Genomic DNA, 23,599 nt, shown 5'->3' with positions numbered 1-23,599 from the left:
AGATGCATGAGGACTAAAAGCCAAAGCACACCTTGACCCTTAGTGACACACCGCATGAGCCTGCCACGGTTCAACAATGTCAGTCCGGAGGCTGGCACTCTGCATGCCTTGCTACAACTCCAATGGGAGGGTCCTGCGAAAGAAAAACGAATTAAACTTAAAGTACACACGTGTCCAGTTGGAGAGTGAACTGGGGACCATTATCCTCAAGCCATTACAAAAATGGTGCCACGGCCAAATATAGAAAACCAGTCTAAAAAAAGACAGTTTCTAATCTTATATACCGTTTCTAGTTTTCATGGAGCCACTCCAAAATAAGTTACAATTAGGACTGAACCCTTTGCTCGCAAGTCCCTTGCATTTTGCTAGGTGTCGACGCTCAACGTCCACTAGAGGGCAGCAGTGGTGATAGGTTGCAGACCTGCATCCTTCGAACTACGAATGTCCAAATTGGAGCATTTTTTAAGTATTTCTTCTACTCCTCTGCCAGAAAGGCACCAAGGTAAGAAAATATACCAAGTTTATGGATTTAATGGCAGGCTGGCTTTGATGATCCAGCCCAATCCTAGATCCAGAATATAGTGACTAAATGATATGCAACAATCAAGTGTAGTGCATTTATGAACAATACAAGTTAAATACAAATTGATGCGTGCTAGCCGGTTTAGGGCTGTGTGCAGCAGGACGGCAGTGCTGTCCTGCACACACACACACACACACGGGTCGATGGATGACAAGACGGGACAAAGCGAGGGTGCAAAACCGGAGATGGAATCCGTGCTGCAGTGCACTGCAGTGCAGGAAGCACCTGAGGGGCCAACAAAGCTCATTAGTGTTGAAATAGAGACGTCCAGGAGCGTGTCTAAAAAGTAGCATCCTCTATGTTTGACGCATCAGCATGGAGCAGCTAAGGCCCCTCCCCTTCTTCATATCGACCCAAATCCGCTGGTTCAGATACAATAAAAAGCGTGTCTCTCCTCTTTTTCCTCGTCCTCCTCTTCAGTCCATCAGCATCTCACGGCAGCACCAATCACAGAATCCCCCCACCCAGGACCTCCATCCACACGCCCTGCCCCGCCTATAAATACAGCTGGTGGTGAGCCGGCCTGCCTCGGTCGCCAGAATCGCTCAGGGTTGCAGCAGAGCCCCCCCCCCATTCCTTCCTCTTCCTCCTCCTCAGTCTTCTCCCCATCCATCTTTATTTTAAGCAGGAACGCCATCCTCACATTCACAGTGTACAAAGCGTACCTGGTTGGTTGTTTTGCATGCATTGTTCGTCTCCCAAAATGGTTTGCGAGACTAAAATAGTAGCGGACGAACACGATGCTATACCTGGGAGTAAAAAGGAGCCACCCATGATGTGGAGCGCCTCTCCGTCCGGCCCGGGCGAGGCCAAGGATGCGAGGCGAGACGCGGTCTTCATCCGCGAGTTCGAGCGCGGCGACCAGGAGGAGGTGCGCCGCATCTTTTACGAGGGCATCATGGAGAGGATACCGAACACGGCGTTTAGGGGGCTCAGGCAGCAAAGCCGAACCCAGTTTTTGTACGCTCTTCTCACAGGTAAGCCGGCGCCTTGTTGACGCATTTTTACGTGCGCAGGATTCAAACTACCAATTCAACTATGAATGCAGAGATGACTCCACCACATTTTCAGACAATATCTAAAAGGTTTGACGGTGTGTTGAAACACCGGCATGCAACAAAAGGCATGGACAGACGCATGCGCAAACATGGAGCAATGAATAAGTGAATGTGGACAAAGCTGTCATCTGGTTTGGCTTTTTTGGTCAGTAAATCCTCCCAATCTCCAATCTGCACATTGGCAATATTAAAAAAAAATACATAAACAGAAACTGAATTTGCAGAAAATGCAGCATGACCCATTCTTGTGTATGCCTATGCGCCCCTAGGGTCACATTTTTGTAACTACTCCAACAGAACCTACAGAAAACCTGATGTCAGGGGTGTCCAAACTTTTTCCATTATGGGCCACATAATAAAAAATCAAAGGATTACAGGGGGATACTTTAATATTTCTACACATATTTTTTAAAATGGTGCAAAAAGGCGAATAAAAGTTTTACAATGTGCCACGGGTCAATAAAAACCTAAAAAAATGGCCCCTGGAGTGCACTTTGGACACCCCTTCCTAATGTCTCTAAAAATACAACAAAAACAATGATGATTGCTGTCCTGTGTATTTACTGGCAAAAATCAAACACGTGATTCTCTCTTCTGACAGGTTTCCTTTGTTTGTCACTCCCATTTCTCTCTAGTAATGTGCTTTTCCATGACCAAATCCTTCACACTGACCTGCTGCGTGCCGCTGATTCTCATGGGCGCTCGCTACTATTACAGCAGGAAAGTCATCCACAGCTATCTGGATCACGCCTTGCACACGGACATGGCCGACATTGAAGCCTATTACATGAAACCCACAGGTAAGCCACTGACTTGCATGAGTCGTGAGATATACTGTAGTTTCGTGGGTAGGCAGGCAAAGGATTCTCTGCCACCAGTGTGGCTTGAAAGGCTTTAGGAGGAAAGCACAAGGGGAAAAAAAAACCAACACACGTGCAAGTTGAAAAGCGGAAGTGAATGCTCAAATATGCCCCCACTCCTCCCAGCATTTTTCCCCTTCCCCCCACTTGAAGGCCTGGTGGGAGGAGGGTCTGTATCACCACTGATCCTCCAAGGAGGAGGAAACTGCTTTGCTGCATTTCCTCTAGCAAATTCTTGTGAGATTGCCGACAAAAAAAATCATCATTTATCCCAACTAAAGCAGGTGCTATAGTTAAGCTAGTCTTTGTGTCTTCCTGTGGCCACAGGCTGAGTAATCCACGACATGCACAATCGCAAACGAGCACTCCCATTATTGCTGCAGGACCGTCATGGTTTAGTGGGCGGCAGGGTGGTGTAGGGGGTGTTCAGGCACCACCGCTCTCGGACAATGTAAACTGAATTGAAGGGGTGGGGCCTGAAGGGGGTGCGCAAGCACCTGAACACGCCACTGATGGTATTGATTTAGTTAGTACATATAATTTAGTAATCTAGTGAGGATTCCTTGTGATTAAAGGGTCTTTTTTTGGCCATTGCCTTTACTTATTAACACAATGGAGGTGGGGGTGGGGGGGCCCCTTGTTTTGACATTGTCACGCTTTTGTGTGCAGCGATTCAGGAGTAGAAGGGTTATATACATGCTTGTATTACATGCTACACATTATGCCGGAATCATGAGACTGCATCACATGGGGGTGTTTAGGATCTGTTCATCAGAGCTGCGGGGTTATTTATTACTGTGCTAAAGAAGCTATTGTCTTAAAAGTGGCTTTGGACTCTTTGTGATAGAAAGTTTTCTGGACATTACATTACTTTACATTGTTGGTTGGATATGTCTTCTACTTACCACTGGGGCCAAAAGTCTGATGAAATGCAAGACCAGCTGGCTCCAATCGCATCGACTTTCTTCACCCCGTCATGAGAGCAATCATAGATCAATGAGCCGATCAATAATTGCCAATGAAGGACAGGAATAATAAGAACAGACATCTCAAATCCTCCTCATTGCTCGGTGAGCTTCTTAGTGCATAGAAGGCGGATGTAATAGAATGAGCTAAGACTCTAATGGCTGCTAGTGATACATGCTCACTTTGTTTAATGAGTAGTCATTCAAAGACCCGTGTGTTACTGAGGAGCTTCTTTTCCTACTTGCTGAGCTTAATTTAGCTGTGAGCCAAATAAATGGTTGGAAAATCTGGGGAAGGCATGTTTCAAATAAATAAAAAGAGCTTAATTAGCAACATGGGCTAAATGTTATGTACAGTATCTACTGTATATATTGCTCCCCTTTGATGCAAGAGCCTTTTAAAATCTGAAAAAAAGCAAAGAAAAAGTGGAAAATGACGCTAATATAATGAGAGGTGTCCACGATGGTCCAACAATATTACTAGAGAGGTTTCGGGATTGCCATGGCAACAACAGAGGATGCTATTATCCTTCTAACAAACCTGTGTATCATCTTCATGACTCCAAAGCTTTAAATCCACACGTAATGTTGCTTTACTTATCCAAAAGCAAAGCTATCAGGTGTTTGAACTCTGCTTTTAATCATCCGAAGAAAGTGGAACCAGTTATTAATAATGCATTGATCTCAGTTGAGAAGTGCTGCTTACTTCAATCAATACGAAACAACTGCACTTAATGTAACACTATTAGCCCTGTTCATCACATACAGAAGTTTACATACGGGTCATTCCATGTCATTTCAACCAATGGAGGGGACACTTGCCTCCCACACTCCCTCACATTTTGTTATTACAGTATAAAATAGTCTTTATACCATACAAACCAAGAATCCAAAATATTTTTTTCACAACTCCAATTATTAAGTAATGAGTAATTAAGGATTGAAGACTTTGTGTTGGCACTGGAAACCGTGCGGCCACGCCCATTTATCTTTAAATATAATCCTTGTTTTCTCCCAAACTATTGGTACTAGGTTAACCAAATCTGCAGTCAGCTTTTCAATATTCTCAGTACTTACAAAGTTATTCAAGATTTTTGGAATTTCCAGGGGGTCATTTTTGGCACCCAAAACCTCAGGTGTCCCTGAACCGATTTTTTCAAGATTTGCATGTTATGTTCTTTGGTACCTCTAGGATGTAATATCAAAAAATTAGGAGGGTGTTTTCCCTTATTGCAGAGAAAAATGACAAAACAGATGAGCACCTGGCCGTTGCGTCCTCCACATTGCCCCCACTTCATGCCTAGGTGTACATGATGTTCATGCTTCAATCATCTGTTTATCTTGTGATTAGTTCTTCTGATCCTGATCATTGATCAGATTTATATGCAAATATTGTTGCGCTCCCAATGTATAAATATACAGTACATTGTAAATATGTTTTGGGGGTGTAAAATCACTTTGAGTGACTCTGCAGGTGTGGATGCCACATATTATTGCACTAATCATGTGGCATTTGACCTGGCATTCAATAAATTATGCCAGATGTTTGACTACCATATTTAAGAAGACATAAACTAATATTAAACTAATCACTTGGTATGTTTGGCCTTTTGGTGCCAAGCGATTTACCATTAAAATCCAAAAAAGAAATGTCAACATCATCTTGTTCAAAAGGTCTTCAGCTTTGAAACAGACAGAGCTGACAGACAAGTTGGTGTCGTGGGTACAATGCAATGTTCAGCGGCACAAAAAGAAATGTTAGCAAATATTTGCCCGGGGTGTGTTGATCACAGCTTAATAACTTCATGTTGCCAGTGTTTTGACACCTTTTTTATAGTGCATGCTGTCTTAACTTTGAAAATGTACCAGACTGAGGAATTAATCAAAGCATTTGGTGTTGCTTTAAACCCTATAAAATGAGATGAGCAGTCCAGAGATTACGTAGAGCAGGGGTGCTCACACCTTTTCAGTCTGCGAGCTACTTTTAAAATGACCAAGTCCTAAAAATCTACCTCCTACTTTAAAGTTTAAAAGTTTACAGGTAATCAAAGTAGTTGATGTCATAATTTTATTCAATATGGTAATAAAGATAATTACACATAATTCCTCAATAGTTGTGTACATAGTTGTGTACTGGTAATATGTCAGCTATGTAACGTTCATAAGGAGACACAGTTCATGTATTACAACCAGTTAGCATTTTCTATCAAACATTACCCACACACAAGAATTGAAAATGGGCCGCATGGTGGCCTAGTGGTTAGCATGTTGGCCACACAGTCAGGAGATCGGGAAGATCTGGATTCGAATCTCCGTTGGAGTTTGCATGTTCTCCCCCTTGTGTGGTTTCTCCGGGTACTCCGGTTTCCTCCCACATTCCAAAAACTGGCAACTCTAAATTGTATGAATGTGAGTGTGAATGGTTGTTTGTTTATACGTGCCCTGCCTCTCGCCTGAAGTCAGCTGGGGTAGGCTCCAGCATACCCGTAACCCTAGTGAGGATAAGCGGCATAGATGGATGGATGGAAGAATTGAAAATTATTATGCAAAAGACAATGCAGCCGAAGTCAAGGCAACATATAAAAATGGTTTCAGCAATGGGCAGATTTTCCATTTCATTATGAAATAATAGTTTAAGAAGCGGACGTGTAGAAAACACTGATTTGTGTAGTGGAGTTCATGACGTGAAGCAAAGCCATCAAATAATGCACTTTTTTCGACATAAAAAAGCCACTACAAGAGAACAGATAACTTTTGTTATAGATATAAGCATCGTACCGCTGAGTTAGTTTATCCGTAATCAGTAGATATGGCAGATAGATATGGTAGATATGGATGAAAGCTGCATCTCCATGTGTAGCTCGAAACACCGCAGGGGAGCAAGAGCGAATCAGGAGGGGAGCTTCATGTCAGCCGACTGATGTCATAGGACATCTAGAAAGTGACGTTTACACGATCGACCAAAACTACCTGACGATCTACCGGTAGCTCGCTATCTACATAATGGGCACCCCTGACATACGGTCAATCATGCAGAAGATACTCTCTCCTGCACAGCAGGCACAAAATTAGGATTAACTCGTCATAAGACACGTTTTGTACACAAAAATGGATTACATGTTATTTCAAATTTGTCCAAAGGAGATGTAGACTTGTTGGTCTGGACGAGTATCTGCAGCTGACCTAACTTCCAATCCAGATGTAACAGTGTGTTATCATCACCACGAGCTTTATTTACAAAGATATGAAGATGACCAGAGACAATGCTGTGATCCTTTTTCCAGTTACCGGAAACCTGCCAGGGGTAAGTTCTTTAAGTAAACTTGAATTCTATTATCTTGTTCATAACTTGTCAGAACAAATAATGGTCAGGCAATATAACATACTGACTAAGAAAACTTTTTAATTGAACCAATGGACAAGATGGATTCTTTAATGATATTTTACACTTCAACACACTGCATTTTCTTGCTGTCCCCCTCCCCTCTCCCCACTTTTCAAACCTAAATTGAATGTAACCCTCGTTTTTAAGCATGTTTTCTGGAATTTTCTCCCAAAACAAGAATGGAAATTAACGTTTTCCTCCAAAAAAATCAGCAATGCACTTGTGGTCCCCTTGGCCATCAGGCTGCACATGAGTACTTCATGAAAATACTGTTGAAATAAGGATGATTTCTCAATTTCACCATTAACTGAACTGTTCATCTTCTGCCCTGTTTGTTAGACTCTTCTTTTTTTTTTTTACCTTGACCAACAACGTGTCAGCAAACCGAGTCATGTGAAGCCAGAAGCCAAAAACTATCCCACAGTGTCATGCCCTAACTCATTGGGGAAGACTGGGGAAGACCGAGAGCCACTTCCAGTGTCATTATCTGAACCTGAACCATCTTCATCAACAATTGAGGACCCTGGTGTTGCAAGGGAATTGTCAATGTCGTCATAGTGTTATGCTTCTATCCAAATCAAGGCTAAAGTTTGAATTGAAGCTGCAAAATGAGGGAAATTGAACAGTTTATTTGAGTGTTACATAATTTCAGTGATGTTGTCAGGGTACAATAAATGGAGTACATACAGTACTAACACATTTTGTGTTTTTTCTATGCAATAAAAAAAAGCACCCTCCTGATTTTTTAAATTAAATCCTATAGGCACCAAAGAACATAGTATGTAAATCTTGAAAAAAATCGGTTCAGGGGGACCTGAGATTTTGGGAACTAAAAATGACCCCCCAAAATTTTGAAAATCTTTTATAACTTTGTAAGTATTGATAATACTGGGAACTGCAGATTTGAATTCTGTATGAAACAAAGTTTGGTTAACCCAGCACTAATAGTCTGGGAGAAAATAAGGATTATATTTAAAGATAAATGGGCGTGCCCGCACTAACGGAAAGGTGAAATCTTCAATCGTTAAATTACTCCCTTAATAATTTGAGTTTAAAAAAATCTATATTTTTGATTCTTGGTTTGCAGGGTACAGAAACAATTTTATGTGAATAAGAGCAAAATCTGAGGGGGTGTGGTTGCATCCATTGGTTGATTTGACATGGAATGGCCCATACACCCATCAATGACATGAACGTCGTATTAAATTATTGAGTATTGGTCAAACAATATTCTGTCAAACATCAGTCAGTCATGATCACTACAGTAAGAGAAGGCTTGGCTTTGTCAAGTTAAAAGACACTCTGGAACTTTCAGCACCACTTATTATAAGCTTTATGCGCAGTAAGGGGAGGAAGGTGAGACAGAGCTATGATGAAAAAAAAAAGATTGATGATAACATCAAATAAATATTACTATTTGTCCATTGAACTGTATTCTAAATGCATTTTCTGTATGATTCCAATTGTTTATAACATTTTCTTAAGTAAAAATCGCTGAATTTAAACATTTCCTGATGAATTACTACAGAAACCCAAGATGAAGCTGCAGCAAGTGTCTCTTCTAGGCTTAGTGCACAAGCACTGCCACCCGGTTGAGTGCACACTGAGTTGGAGAATGGGCACTAGCCAGTTTCTGTTTGTCAGTACTTCACCAATAATATAATATTGCAGAAACATCTATTATACACCATGACTTTTTACAGCCCGTGTAACGTCTTCAATGTAAGTGTGACAACATTATTTTTGCTAATCAGACAATAAAACACACAAATGTCAGACAGGAGGTACTTCATTCGGAAGGGGTCGGGGTGTGTGTGACCTGGAAGGTGCTTGTCACTGCTGTACTTCCATAGAGAGAAAAAGCCAGTGTTTTTTACAGTAATCAATTGTTTATCACGGTCAATTGCTTCCAGACTTGAAAAGTGAATACGTGAATTTCCGCCAAGTAAGATTTCTTATTTATAAATTGAATATTTTTATAGTTAGAGCATAGAAAAGCTGTTTACGACCTTCTCAATCCCGCATTTAATATTATTATATAGAGCCCTGCAGACATGAAATAAAACTCTTATAGTCACCTTTGCACTCATATTACCCAATATAGTAGACATAATAAGAGTAACTAAGCTATTTAAGACATAAATGCTGTAAATGTCTCTCTGTGGAGGACGGACAGGAAGTGATGTCGGGAGCTCAGAGCTGAGTTTCAGCTTGGCCTAGATTTCGGCCGCAACAGTAGCCTGTATATTTATTATGGATTATCGTGCCTGTTGTGAGATAATTCAAATTTGCCATAAAAGCCTGTTGTTCTGGTGGTCAAGTCTGGTGCTTGTGTCTCACCGGCCATTACAGTAACATTACTGACACCTGGTGAGCAGTATGAAATACTCCATATCATCTTTGAATGCATTTTCTGAATGCCAATATTTATATTTTACTTAATTTAGCCATTTTTATGATTGAAATGCTTAATTTAGACAAAATAACCCCAGCAAAACAGCGCTGATTTACTAATTCATATATTTGGAAAAACCATGATAGAGTGAAGCCGTGTTGAAGATATTTGAAAAGAATTTGAAAACATATTTTTAACCAAAGTGAGTTATTCTCTTCTTTTTCTTCTTATCCTCTTAATGAGCAACCTGTGTTAACATAAAACACTCCAAAGGAGTCAGTGCCTCACCAGTCATGAACCTCACCGCATGTATATACTGTAATTGAGCCTGTATATATATATTTTTGGCCTTGTGTATATTAGCAAAAATGTACAATAAATTTAAAAAACACATTTTAAAAATAACTAAAGATGTACATTATATCGTTAAAATCGGTTAAAACTTGGCCCAAAATTGATATTACATTCAAGCCCATGATGAGTGTATGTAAACTTCTGACCCACACGATCAATTACAAGTACTTTCTTGGTGTAACACTGCAGAGACACATTGTTGCCCCCACCACCTCCACCCAGTAATGACCTTCGACCCCGGCCGAGAGGCAGGGTCGGCTTCGCTCGTGAACAGTGGTATGTGCACACAGTAAAGTGTAGTGTGTGTGCAAAATGTGGGGCATGCGCTTTCCATACAAACAAACCATAGGTGTGTTGATGGGCGGGGGAGGCTGTAAAGATAATGCAAGCTAATGGGCGAGTGCATGATGCGGAGCTTCATCAATCGGGAGAACAGCTCGCTCTTACTTTAAAAAATACAAGCCCTCAAATACAGTATATGAATTAATTTTGATTTAGCTGTGTAGTGTCAGTGAGAGGTTTTTCATGAGATTAGAGTTACTCACAACGGACGCAGACAAACACTTTGCTTTGGGACATAATGTACACCTCACATGTTGCCTTTTACATCAGTGACGTTGGAGTAATTTGTGCAGACATCCTGAAAACGACGTTTTAACTCCCGCTCCACGGCTCCACAAATAAGTCAAGTCAAGCTCTTTCAAGTGTACAATGATGACCGATATCTTATATTCTTAACTCTGAAAAACAGTTTTATTGTATCCAGCAGAAGATATCAAACAGCTGCTATCCGCCGCTCGCTCATACAGATGTGATGCTCACAAACGAGTCAAGTCTTTTGAACGGATCTTTTAAGTGAACGACGAGAACTAATATTTTATATTCTTAAATCTGCCAATCGTTTCTCATCTTTCACTTTAAAGAGGCATTCAAACGACTCGACTCGAAAATTACATCTCTAAGAGTGAGCCGGCAGTGGTTAACTACTGTTCAATATGAGTGCAAAATAACACACCACATTTCACACTGGTAACAGCGTTTAAAATAGTAATTAATTAGATTACCTGTTACTGGAAAACAGTAACAGATGTTATTTTTAACACCGTTACTCCCAACACTGCTGAGCAAGCGAATTCATATTTCCAGCATGCACTTTGACCTGAGAAGGAGGAGGGCATACCTGGATATCTGATGGGGAAAAGTAGACACCATATACCGGTAACTGTTTTTAGTGTTACACAGTGGTAAACTAGAGGTTGCAAAGCAGTAATCAACGGATAGATGGATACAGTACATTCTTCCTGTCTTCCCTCACCTTTGCTTGGAGATCATCAGCACTCACCGTATCCCCTCCTCTCTCCTCACTTCTTCTATGTGCTTCGCTCACTCAGGATGTAGGCTGTGGCAGCCATAATAGATCTTTTCAAGATTTAAATACGCAAATCATATAAAAAATAAAAAAAATATATATAATTTAACATGCAGAAATCAATCCGTTAAACAAGATTCAGTTGCACTGAAGTTATTGGGTGTGTGAGCGCATAATAACAACCAGTGAGTAAAACAACTCCGCTACTGTGCAACAGATTTCTCGAAGCTGGGATGTCAGGAAGCCTTGATGCCCTTCAGTTTAAGTGCTGAAGGATGTGTGGATGTAACAAGTGTGGCTGAAAAGGCGTGTACCTGCTTGGCGTGCATGCTTTTAATGCGCTGTCCTCATTCCTGGCACTGGCTCCAGTCAGACAGATGGTCAGAAGGGCATTATAGCCCGCCTCATCCCCTCCTATTCCTGCAAAACAAACATTGCAGCATCATTCCTTTGTGCTTGTGAAAACTGCAACATGGGGAAGATAATAGTTTGATAAGACCATAAGACTCGCTAAGGGATTTGTGTAACGCTGTTTTACACACACAAACACACACACACACACACAAACACACACACACACGCATGCACGCACGCAAACACACACACACACACTCACACACAGGCTCCACGCATCCCCTTAGTGTAGGAGTGGGCAAACTGCACTTTTTTGGAATTTGGCCCATCATCCACATTAAACTCTTATGAGCTATATTTGTTATCATCATTATATTTGTCCAAACAAATGCACCTTTAGTTGTACCGGGCATTAAAATGGATCAATAAACTGAAGAAACAAGGGTGGTCAAATCTTTCTCTTTTCTGTGTGTTCTGAAGATATAAAAAAGAGATAAAAAGAGACAGCTAAGAATCCACGTAATGGGACACACCTATTTTGACTATAAAGCCTTCTGAAAAAAACTCCAAAAACCGCTAACAACGTTCCATGTACATAATGTGACCTGCATATTAACCAAGCGGCAGCAACATTGTTATTCTTATTATTAGCATTGTTACATCAAACTACGTTACTGGCGTAGTGACACCTCGCCACACCACACCGGCTAGCTACTAGCCGACTAGTGACTAGCTTCAACACACATTTGCTCTGAGAACGTCAGCGCTGCACTCATAATGCATCAAGGCACTACCGAAAGCTAACGCTACATACTGGAGCTGCTGCTATGTTTTTATTTTTGAATTTGGAAAAGTTAATGTCAGGTGTAGCGTTCATTTGAATGTTTTTATGTGAAATCAATGTTCCCAGGAAGGATGTTCCGGTAATGCTTAAAATGACCAAAGTACGGCAATACTGTAAGTATTACACGTTATAATAAATGTACCTATAACTGCATGGTCACAGCATGTATATAAACCCATAAAACCTTGTTGGAGGTTTTTGGAGGTCCTTTAATAGCAGGCTTTGTTGGCGGAATAGTTGTGTTCCAGAAAAGAGAGGATCACATAAGGATTGTTGATGATGGGCAAAATTCCAAAAAGTGCAGTTTTACTTTAAGCCTTTTAATAGTAGACGTTTCCAAATTATTATTTCAAAAACTTCAACATTGAAGCTGTAACCGGATACGCAATGCTATTTTCAAATGATTGTAAATATTCAACTACCATAATTATTCCAATGGTTTCTGAAGCTGGTCAGACCTTCACCCATGGGGCCCGGCCGGGTCCAGCCCATGCATTGCGTGTTGGGTGATGGTCGAGGGCGGGCACCTGCGCGATCTGGTCTTCGGTGGACAAATCTGTTTTTTGCGACATGGAACGTAATTTTTCTGCTGGAGAGGAGCCTGAGTTTGTACAAGAGGTTGAGATATTCCAACTAGACATAGTTGGACTAACCTCGACCCACAGTTTGAGCTCTGGAACCAAACTCCTCAAGAGGGGCTGGACCATGTTCTACTCTGGAGTTGCTGCAGGGGAGAGACGGCAACCTGATGTTGTCTATGATTGTAGCCGTATCAGCAGACCTGCATCCGCATGTTTTGGACACACGGGTGAGCAGAGGGGCTGAGCTGTCTACTGATCATCATCTGGTGATGAGTTGGATCAGATGGTGGGAGAGGATGCTGGACACACCGGGCAGTCCCAAACGTATAGTGAATGTAGATTTGATTGAAATAACAAGTATAGTAGTATAGTAAGTATAGTAAATGTAGATTTGATTGAAATAACAAGTGGACAACTGGTACCAAACCATCTTTAAACAGTTGTGGTGGGCCTTCAGGTTACAGGCAGCATCTCAGGAGTTTATGTTTGAGTCCATATATTCGTGCAGAGCATTGGTCTGGTTCAATGCCCATGATCACCCTTTGCAACAATTCAAAAGTATACTTCATGTGGTGTGGGAAAACACCAAACTGACAGTATGACAATAAAATAAAACAATAAAACATAATAACGACATACAGCAATGTATAAGATAAAACATTATCATAAAATTAATGGTCACAGATTTGGTTTATAAAATGTATTTGTATATAAATGTATATTTATAACAGTGAAACTGATTGATCATCAAAGCAGATGATTAATTTAATAATCAATTGCTGTTATACAGTATATATTATATACAGTGCTTTACATCACACATCCTTATGGCAGACAAATCCTCGGCCACGTAGTGCGAAAGACCAAAAAAGGTAGCTGTTCTTTTGTTTTACTCAAAAAGCCAACAGTAAGTACATGCAGTAAAGTTCTCTAAAATCATCAAATTTTGGTGCATACAGATAGGAAATTTGATTTAGTTTTTTTAAAAGAATCTTTACCTCTTTTTGAAGATGTTGATGCCAGGCTTAACCACCTCCTTGCAACCCCAGCTTTGTAGCGCTCCAAAAGGCCACGTATTGTGGCACCAAGTCCTTCTAGAAATGACTCCAGTAGGATTTTAGTGAATAATGTCTTAAACTCTGCACTCATCTAAAATAGACAAATGAAAAATTATAGAGAAAAATGTATGAATGACAGCAATAGGAGCTCCATACAGCTTTAGGAGACGTAATTTGGAGCTTAAGACATAAAGCGCCAAGTAAGCAATGGAAGCGAGTGTGTCTAGAGTCCCAAACTTATTTCACAGCACCTGTGATAGCAGTGTAAGCTACTTTTTTGAGACCTTTATTTTGTTCAGTGGTTTTCGTACAGCAGCATCTAATATGAATATAGGTACAACACACGTCTCAACCTATGTTGCCACTCACATGCACACTGCAGACGGTACCACGTGCACACTAGATCAGGCGAGCGAGCGACCAACGATCAAGGGGGCGAGGGGTCACAGCCAACACTGGGCAACACTCGCCCACATGTGTGTGACAGAAGAAGGCTAAGCATCCATCCATCCATTTTCTATGCTGCTTGTCCTCATTAGGGTCGTGGGTGTATGCTGGACCCTATCCCAGCTGACTTTGGGCGAGAGGCTAGGTGCAACCCGGACTGGTCGCCAGCCAATCGCAGAAAGGCTGTAAATAACCCAAAATATAATTGAATTCATCAGACTAGATGACCAGCCTTATGAGCAGTGGAAGACAGTGGTCCCTTACTTGGTACCTCGCTATTGTTACCTGGAAGGCAGTGGTATGCAGTCAGGGCCAGCAAAGCCGTCTCTGCTGGACTAAACACTATCAGAAACACTGACCTACATTTACAAGTTAAATTCTAGTTTTTGTTCCATGGAATTATATTAATTTATTTCCAATGGTTCATTATCTTCATTTTATAGCGTGTCTTTAAGCTGCATTGTTTCCAGTACATGTACTGTATGTGTGTGTTAGTTTTCTTTGTCCAATCAGCGTTCAGCTTCTATGTGTTGCCATATGAATGTACGTTATCTGCCCATGGCCTTCAGAATCAGGAGTGCCGGCCCAAGGCTCATACACACTATTAGCAATGGGACTGTTTCCTAAATTAGATTTGATTGATCAGATTTCATATTCACTTCACAATGCCAGCTAGCTAGCCAGCCTACAGTGTCATCAGCATTTTTCCGTCCTCCGAATGGTTCATGTCTGAAAGCCTATTCCGTAACGCTCAAAGTTATCAGTGCACTTGAATGCATCATCAGAAGAACACATAAAGTTCCCACGTAAAGAAAAGAGACAGCATGCAGTTGTTTATCGCTTTGTGTGTGTTACAGTATACAGTATGAACAAATAAGTGAGTTTATAAATATATAATATAGTCAGCCAGGGTAACGGTTTGTTCGTACTTCCACTGGAAGTCTTCCAGACCAGTGCTTATGAGTGTGTGGTTAGTGTGATGCATTTTGTTAAATTTTTATGTTTTTGTCATGTTATTAAACAGATATTGACTATTTAACTGCTTCATTTGATGTTGTAGTATAGATGTTTGTAATTAGAGTTGTTTAGAGATGATGCATTCAAAGATACAGGGTTTCTTGTTTTAGTAATAATGGTATTCACCCCGGGCCGCATGGTGGCCTAGTGGTTAGCATGTTGGTACTGCAGTTTCCTCCCACATTCCAAAAACATGCATGTTAGGTTAACTGGCAACTCTATATTGTCCATAGGTATGAATGTGAGTGTGAATGGTTGTTTGTCTATATGTGCCCTGTGATTGGCTGGTGACCAGTCCAGGTTGTAGCCCGCCTATCCTCCGAAGTCAGCTCTATGCTCCAGCATACCTAATGAGGATAAGCGAATAGATGGTATTCACCCCCAATTCTGTCATGCAACGCATTGCCATATTGCGTTTTGGTATATTATTGATTGTTTGTATAACTGTGACGCGATAGTAATGCTATTTAGGGGTGGATTGGGTCGTTTAAGCCCCCACTGAAGGCCCAGGTACAAAATGCACTAGGTGCCACTGCTGGGAGGAAATATTTCACCAGACAATGTACTCTCACATCGAGTGTCTCCTTAAAGAAGGCATCATTTCACAAGTGATATATGTTTTGGGCCCCCTCCCCTTTTCCCCTTTTCAATAATTACCAACTTTTTGGGGCCCCTGGCAGTCTGGGGCCCTTGGAATTGTCCTAACTTTCTCCCCTATTCAGCGACCCTGGCCAATAGCACTCATTATAAATTTACACTTAATCCATGTGAACGGCATCGGTACGTGATTGGCCAATCTCTCGCATGGATGATTGGTATTGGAATCGGCAGCATAAATCCCTGATTGGAGCATCCTCAGTGTGTGTGTGTGTGTGTGTGTATATATATATCCCATGAAGTGAAGCTGTCACTCTCACAGTTTTTCAAAAATATATTAATTAATCATGCTGTTTTGTTGTTGAATACGGCCTATTAATTGTCCAAAAAATATATATTATTGAAGCAAATTTTACATTCCTAAATTAAGTATTTTCAAGCATAAAAATGGCTAAATGTCCAGAAATACGTGAGACATTCAGAAGAGGTATTCAAAGACACTGTAAATGATATGTAGTATTCTACACTGGTCAGTAGGCATCAGTAATGTTACTGTAATAATTACATACATATACAGTATATATACAGTATATACAGTATATACAGTATATATATATACAGAATATATATATGTGTGTGTATATATGTGTGTATAATATATATATATATATATATATATATATATATATATATATATATATATATATATATATATATATATATATACATACACACACACACACACACACACACACACACACACCTACTCACACACACCCTACCGGTCAAAAGTTTTAGAACACCCAAATTTTTCCTGTTATTTATTGAAATTGAAGTCGTTTAAGTCCAATTGATAGCTTGAAATGGTACAAAGGTAAGTGGTGAAGTGCCAGAGGTTAAAAAAAAGTTAAGCTAACCCAAAACTGAAAAATAATGTGGATTTCAGAATTATACAAAAAGGCCTGTTTCAGGGACCACAAAATGGGTCAACAATTTGAAGCTGTTCTGCAGCAATGGAGGTTGATCAAGCCTTAGCAGTTGGTACAACTAATTCCTAAAAGTGTTCCAAGTTCTTGGATACTTACAACCTCCTCTGTCTGCATAAAAACAGTGTTTGTAACACAATGTGGTACTACATCCTTGTGAAAATCAGTTGAACACTAATGGAGAAAGTGATATGTTGCTACAAAAATGGCAAGAAAAAAGGGAATTAACAATGGAAGAGAGACAGACCATCTTTACACACCTACATGTTGGCAGGTCTACATTAACGTTGAAAGTACTCCCTGCCTCTTAGGGCATGCTCTTAGGTTATTTGTTGGTATTTTCTGAAGAAAAACTAAATGCCCAAAACTTACAGCTGCCACGTCTGGAGCTCCCTGACGGACAGTCAAAAGTGAGCGTTTGAGTGTGTCTTCTCTCACAAGTGGAGCATTAGTGTCACCTTTGGTGGTCATGAAAGTCAAAGGACTACTATTGCTGTTAGAACATCATTAAAAAGTCACTTTTTGAGAAGAGGGAGCAACAAGGGAAGTTAATGTTAATAAGGATTCAAGCTTCATTAAGCTACTTTTTTTTTGCAAACATCTGCCAGTCATGGACTCATGAAATGATTTGGTCAGTTACAAACAGATGGCATTTGCGCATAATACCATGTAACCACTGGATGGATATGCCATGGATACATCTGATACAGAAGGTTACGTAATAAAAACAGGGGATGTTAGAAGGGGTAATTTTCCTTGACAGATTACGGTTTGCGCAGCTGAACACAGCACGCACTCAGGCTGGATGTTTGTTTGACTTAGAAAGCAGTGTTATGTTATTTGTCTTTGCGTTTCTTTCCTCTGGTGGAGGAGCGTTGTCTGCTGACATTTACATCTGACTTGATTTAATCTTGTGTCAGTACTCAGTTTGTTTCACCAGTGCATGCGTGATGGAATACAGTCGTCTTTGCTGTAACAAACAAATGCAATGCATTGTGCAAAGTGTCATTGTAGTAATTGACACACAATCGCTGCAACTAACTACAGTACAGTATGTGATTTGTAACACTGTACTAAACTAACTCAATGTGTTCCATCCCTTCCCAGGCTCTTGTTTTTGGGTAGCAGTGCTGGATGGACACGTTGTGGGCATCGTGGCGGCACAGGGCCGCGAAGATGACAACATGGTGGAGCTGCGACGCATGTCCGTGGATTCTCGCTACCGGGGAAAAGGCATCGCCAAGGCCCTGGGCCGGCGCGTTTTGGAGTTTGCGGTGCGCAACAACTACGCCGCCGTCGTCCTGGGCACCACGGCAGTAAAGATGGCCGCCCATAAGCTGTACGAGTCGCTTGGCTTCTGCCGAACGGGCCAGAGCGAGGACTACAGGCTTCCTGGCATGAGCCGCTCCATGCTGGAGAGGCTCTTCTTCCAGATCCGATACAGCCGGTACCGCCTGCAGCTCCGTGAGGAGTGAGAGGTGACACGGAGAGATGGAGGAAGAGAGGGACAGAGAGAGAGAGAGCGTCGATTCCCCCCCCCCAACACCCGAGAGCCCTTCCTCTCTTCTGACAGCTTTTCTTGATTTTATTAGACATAATCACTTAACTTTTCAATTTTACAGTCACTAACATCTATAATACTTATGTTGTCTTTATAGTATTGTTTGACATCTTTTTTTAATTTCCTCCATTTTCATTATTATCAATTTGTTTTGGTATCCTTACCACCTTTCCCCTCCTTCCCTAATGAGGAAAATCGGCAGTAGTTGTGGATATCAATATATGATCAATATCCCCATTCTTCATTATTCCCTGGCGAACCCCCCGCCCCCAAACACACACACACCCCACACTACCCTGATTGGTCCCCTGCAATATGCATCACATAGGTTTGGACCCAGCATAGAAAGGGAAGGGGGTGCGGTGTGACTTCCTTGAGTGTGTACATTGTCCACAAATAAAGTAATTTGGCTTTAGATGCCATATTGAAGCACAGCAAAGCATGTTACCATCATGGTGAGAGAGACAGATAGAAGGATGAGCATCATGTGTGTGTGCATCTTTCCTCTCCCTCGCTCCATTCTGGTTTTGGTCTCTTGAGCTGCCCTAATATACAATGTAATATTCATTAAAATAATGAGCCAAGTATTATAGAACGACACAGCATTATTTACTTTACTTAACCTACATTTGTAATATGCAATTATCTGCCAGATGACAAAGCAGCCGCGGTCTTAAACCACAGTGATGTGGGGTAGTAAAGACGTGACAACGAGCAATATCTACAAAACTTCAGCACAAAAAAGCCAGCAGTGTTCATTACCAACCTAAATTGTGTACCTTTGGAGAAAATAATAAAATGCTTACAAACATCATAAAAATGACCTCTCCCTTCCTCCCATTTACAAATCTGTCTGCAACCCTGGGCCGAGACCCTACCCCCTCTCACCACTAACCTTTGACCTCCCCTGTCTCTGGCCCCACCCATTTCCCACCATCTCTGCATGAGATACAACGCCTTGCTGCACTGCTTTTATTATTAAAGCTTGTTGGGCCCCCCTAGAACCTTAGTAGACTCCCCCTCAAATCCTCAGATGTCATCTGGGCAGTGTGATGTTCTGCCTCCAGGTCATCCTACTGCCTGGATTTCTTACTGGATATACATACATATATATATATATGTATATGTGTATATATATATACAGTATATATATATATATGTGTGTGTATATATATATATATATATATATATATATATATATATATATATATATATATGTGTGTGTGTGTGTGTGCGTGTGTGTACAAAAGAAAGGACACACTCACCAAAAGCAATGTTGCCTGGATGACATCTTGCCTGCCAGCCAAGCAACTGCAGAATGCAAAAAGCAATGCAATGTGGCATGCCTCTGTACGCAGTGTGTGCAGCGCCTGCCCTGGAAAATTGTAGGAAAAAAAAAATCTATTAATATATATTTATATATGCTATATATATAAATATATATGTATATAATTAAAAAGTATTGTGCTACTTTTTTTAGATTTGAAATGATAATGTGAAACATTTGCATGAAAAATGTCTTTTTAAAAGTACTCAGAGCACATGGCATCCGCTGACTTGTAATTCTGATTTATTTGATTCTTAAATGCTGGGCGAGCAGGTTGAGGGTGCCAAATGATGTATACAGAGTCAGAGCTTGTAAATCTTTCAAGAGGCCGCCAATTATTAGAGAGTAGTTGTTGCAGGCGGATAATGCTGAACAGGTTTACTACTGGATAATGACATTATGTTGCTGGTAGCCATTTTGTGACTACCATGCAGAAGCAGACGTCAGCACAAACAGAATGTTTCTAAATTAGGCCAAGTGGGGCGGTTTGCATGGACACTCGCATGTTTAGACTTGCACAGGTCACAGCACCTAAAGCCCTAAGATGAAACCCAGCTAAATGCCTAAACATATACTAAATACAAATACATAATGTATACTCTATACGGACTCTTGACTTTGTGAGTGAGCAGCAGATGCATCCCTTGTCTTTAAAACCCCATGATGTTGTACAAAGCAGAATGTATGAGGAGCATCAAAAAACACGAGACAGAGGTTTGGATTCAGCTTTGTCTGGGGCAAAGCATCCCATTTTGGAATGTGTCTGAGACTTCCCTACACTATATCTCACTTAACACTGAGCATCATCACACAGTATGAATGTCAAGAACAAGAGGCGGTGGATTGTACAGAATACGCTGAGACATTTGCGATACTACTGTCTATATCAGTTCTTGCATGGTGACATTTAAAAATTAATTCTGAACAGAACATGCAGAATGCCTTGTGCACTGAAATCAAACACTGGGGTTCAAATAACACATGGACTGGATGGCCTCAAGTAGCTTAAGGGAAATTTTTGAACTGTGCATTAACTATGATTTTTGTGTGTCTATTTACTATTCTACGTGAATGCTAGGTCAAGTCCCACGCCCCCAAAAACCAGTTCATAATGATATGTATAAAAGGTTCTGCTGATATACAATCTCATTTTTGTGATGCAGTTTGCTTGAGTGCTTTACTATTGCTTTGACAAGGTATGCTGCATCGAGAGCCCTCCCCTGATGGAGAGGCCTCATTTACTTGCTGGAAAACCCACTAAATGGCACAAACTCCTTAAAGTTTAAAATAAGGAAATCCTCAACCATGGCCACAATCAGTTATATAAAAAAAATCAATAAAAGGTCAGTATGTCATTATGAAATGTACAGATGCTGTGTGTTGTTACACTAATGATGTCACCCAAAGGCATGAATGTAAACTTGAGATATTATGCTTTTTTTTTTTGCATTTACTTGGTAATGGATTGGTTTATTTCCTACATGCAAAACAATTTACATAGCAGCACATCACATGTTTACACTTGCACAATTCAACATGGCTAAAATCCTATCCTTTCTCTTTTTTTCAGCAGCTACTGATAGTTGTTTACTTCCTGTGTTTAACATGTACCAGTTTACTAATTTTCTAAGGTGAATGAAAAGCATGAAAATGATTTAATTTTAAATGTTTGACTTTAAGGATGGACAGCGGAAAGGATGGTTAATAAGTGACTAACATACAACACTAGATGTTTTACATCATGTATGACTGTAAATATGTGTTAGTATTTGCCATCATTTAAATCAGTAGAAGGCTGCGACGTGGAATGTTCCACCTTCTGAAGAGGGTGAGGAGCCAGGGGTGGAATGTGGCACATTAGCGGTTGGGGTGGGAGGTGGGGCCGGATATGCTGCAACAAGGATGACATGGACTCCCCTCTCTCTCTCTCTACCTCTGGTGAGAATGCCTCTTCACTGTGGCCAGTACAAAAGCGGACTCACTCTGGACTGAGGCCACAGGTGCCAAGAACCCTTCAGCACTTGTAGCACAACTGTGTCTTGTCTTACAGTACAGGTCTGTTGGATTTGGCTTTTTTTTTGTTTGCTGTGAGGAATATGGATATGGAAGTTTCTGTCATCAGCATCCATGCAAGACACAGTCATTGCATCATGTTTAATTCATACTGACCAATAGCTATTTTTTTAGGGGTTGGAAATCCAATGCCAAATGTGACAGTAACATTTTTATTCCTTGTGTGGCCATATTGTCTTCATAACAGTGGTATTTGTTATTATTTGGGGGAAGAAAATTGTGCCCATGTGCCATTCAGTCAAGCAATAAACACAAAGAAGTAGGCAAAGCTACAAAACAACGGATTTTATCATAAATGTGAAATGCTGCAATGATGTTATAGCCCTTATACATTACCACTCATGCTTGAGACTGAAGGGGTGTTTTGATTGTATTCTCTTTTGTATTTTTCTTTTTTTTTACCTTTATGTTGGAGTATACACAGATGTACCTCTGCATATTTGTACAGATGTCAATAGGAAATGGTGGATTTATTGAGGATGGTTGTCCAAGCAGACAAGGAAAAGGCGATGTCGCTGCACCCTGCAAGTGGAAAGTCATTTTACAAGGCTTTTATTTAACTTCTCCTTTGTTCACACTATTCGGGGATAAAACAAACCCTCTGCAGCCAAAAAATTGCAACTCTCAACATTGTTGACTTTTCTTACAAGTAAGATTCAAAGTTGTGTTTTGAATCTGTAAGTTAGTAACTGTAAAGTTGTACATTTTCTTGTAAATAGCATCCGGGGGCTCGTTTTTACTCACTTTATAACTGAAGCTGTAAATGTAAAAGAGACAAAAATTATATTTTAAAGATATGTAGGGCACTAATTCTCCAGTAATGCGGGTGTTTTAATCTGTATTACCTCACAACAATCCCATAATAATGACTTCCAGCCACTTTTAGGGACTGGGCTATACATCATCTTGACCCAGGGGTCTACGCCCATCCTTCCTTGTCTGCTTGAACTCTGGAGATGTAAAAGTTAACACAGTCAAAAGGCAGCACTGCTTGCTTCCATCCCACACCAGCCGTGAAAGTCAAGCCAGCGAGATGCTGCGACACCATGAGGCTCTCTCTGTCATGTCATGACTGCTGTCTTGTTGCCAGGAAACACACGCACGCACACACACACACACACACACCTACACACACACACAGCGGGGAACTGATCTGCAGCCACACTGTTGGGAGGCAGACAGGTCAAATAGATGGCCGTGACTGGGGAATGGACAGAGGGACTAGCTGATGCATGGAAGGCTGGGCTTTTAAATTGCAACTGAGGGAACTTTGTAATTGGGGGTTAGGAGAGCTGAAAGGGGAGGCAGAGCACTTCTGGAACAGGGTGGAATTTGAGGGGAAAAAGAGGCCCATTGCCACTGCAGGCAGGGAGTAAATAGCACCTGGGACCCACTGACTAATAGGACTTGTGAGAAAAGGGGATGCGCGGGCTAAAATACAAAGCATAGCTCAAATAAAAAGGCAGTTTGGGATGGGAGTGGTGAGGAGGTCAAGTAACATCTAATGGTACTTGACAGAGGGTCTTTATGAGTGAATATGTTGCTGCTTAAGCCAGTCTGCTTCAACCTCAGTGGCTGCATTGAACCAGTTCCCTTAATGCTGTACCACTACACTGGGAATTACATTATGGGATTATGAGGCCACCCTTTTTATAACAACAAATGGAACAGTATGGATGTAAAGATTGGATTCCCTGCATTATGATGAACGTGGATGTACATATATTGTATCGATTAAAAATGACCATGCATTAAGATTTCATATGTTGCACTGTTAAAGTGATT

At 40.9% G+C, this 23,599-nt stretch overlaps 1 protein-coding gene across 1 annotated transcript; it reads left to right on the top strand.

Annotated features, from left to right (window-relative positions):
* The first annotated feature begins 1,124 nt into the window (after nt 1–1,124).
* Nucleotides 1,125–23,576, top strand: nat8l (N-acetyltransferase 8-like). Its single transcript, XM_054753100.1, has 3 exons — nt 1,125–1,560; nt 2,277–2,441; nt 17,961–23,576. The coding sequence occupies exons 1-3, from the start codon at nt 1,266–1,268 to the stop codon at nt 18,326–18,328; spliced, it is 828 nt and encodes a 275-aa protein (XP_054609075.1). The 5' UTR covers nt 1,125–1,265; the 3' UTR covers nt 18,329–23,576.
* Nucleotides 23,577–23,599: the final 23 nt, after the last annotated feature.

The sequence above is a fragment of the Dunckerocampus dactyliophorus genome, chromosome 15 (genome assembly GCF_027744805.1).
Source record: "Dunckerocampus dactyliophorus isolate RoL2022-P2 chromosome 15, RoL_Ddac_1.1, whole genome shotgun sequence".
Taxonomy (NCBI): domain Eukaryota; kingdom Metazoa; phylum Chordata; class Actinopteri; order Syngnathiformes; family Syngnathidae; genus Dunckerocampus; species Dunckerocampus dactyliophorus.
The sequence above is the reverse complement of the archived record's forward strand: the minus strand, read 5'-3'. Positions and strand labels throughout refer to the sequence as shown.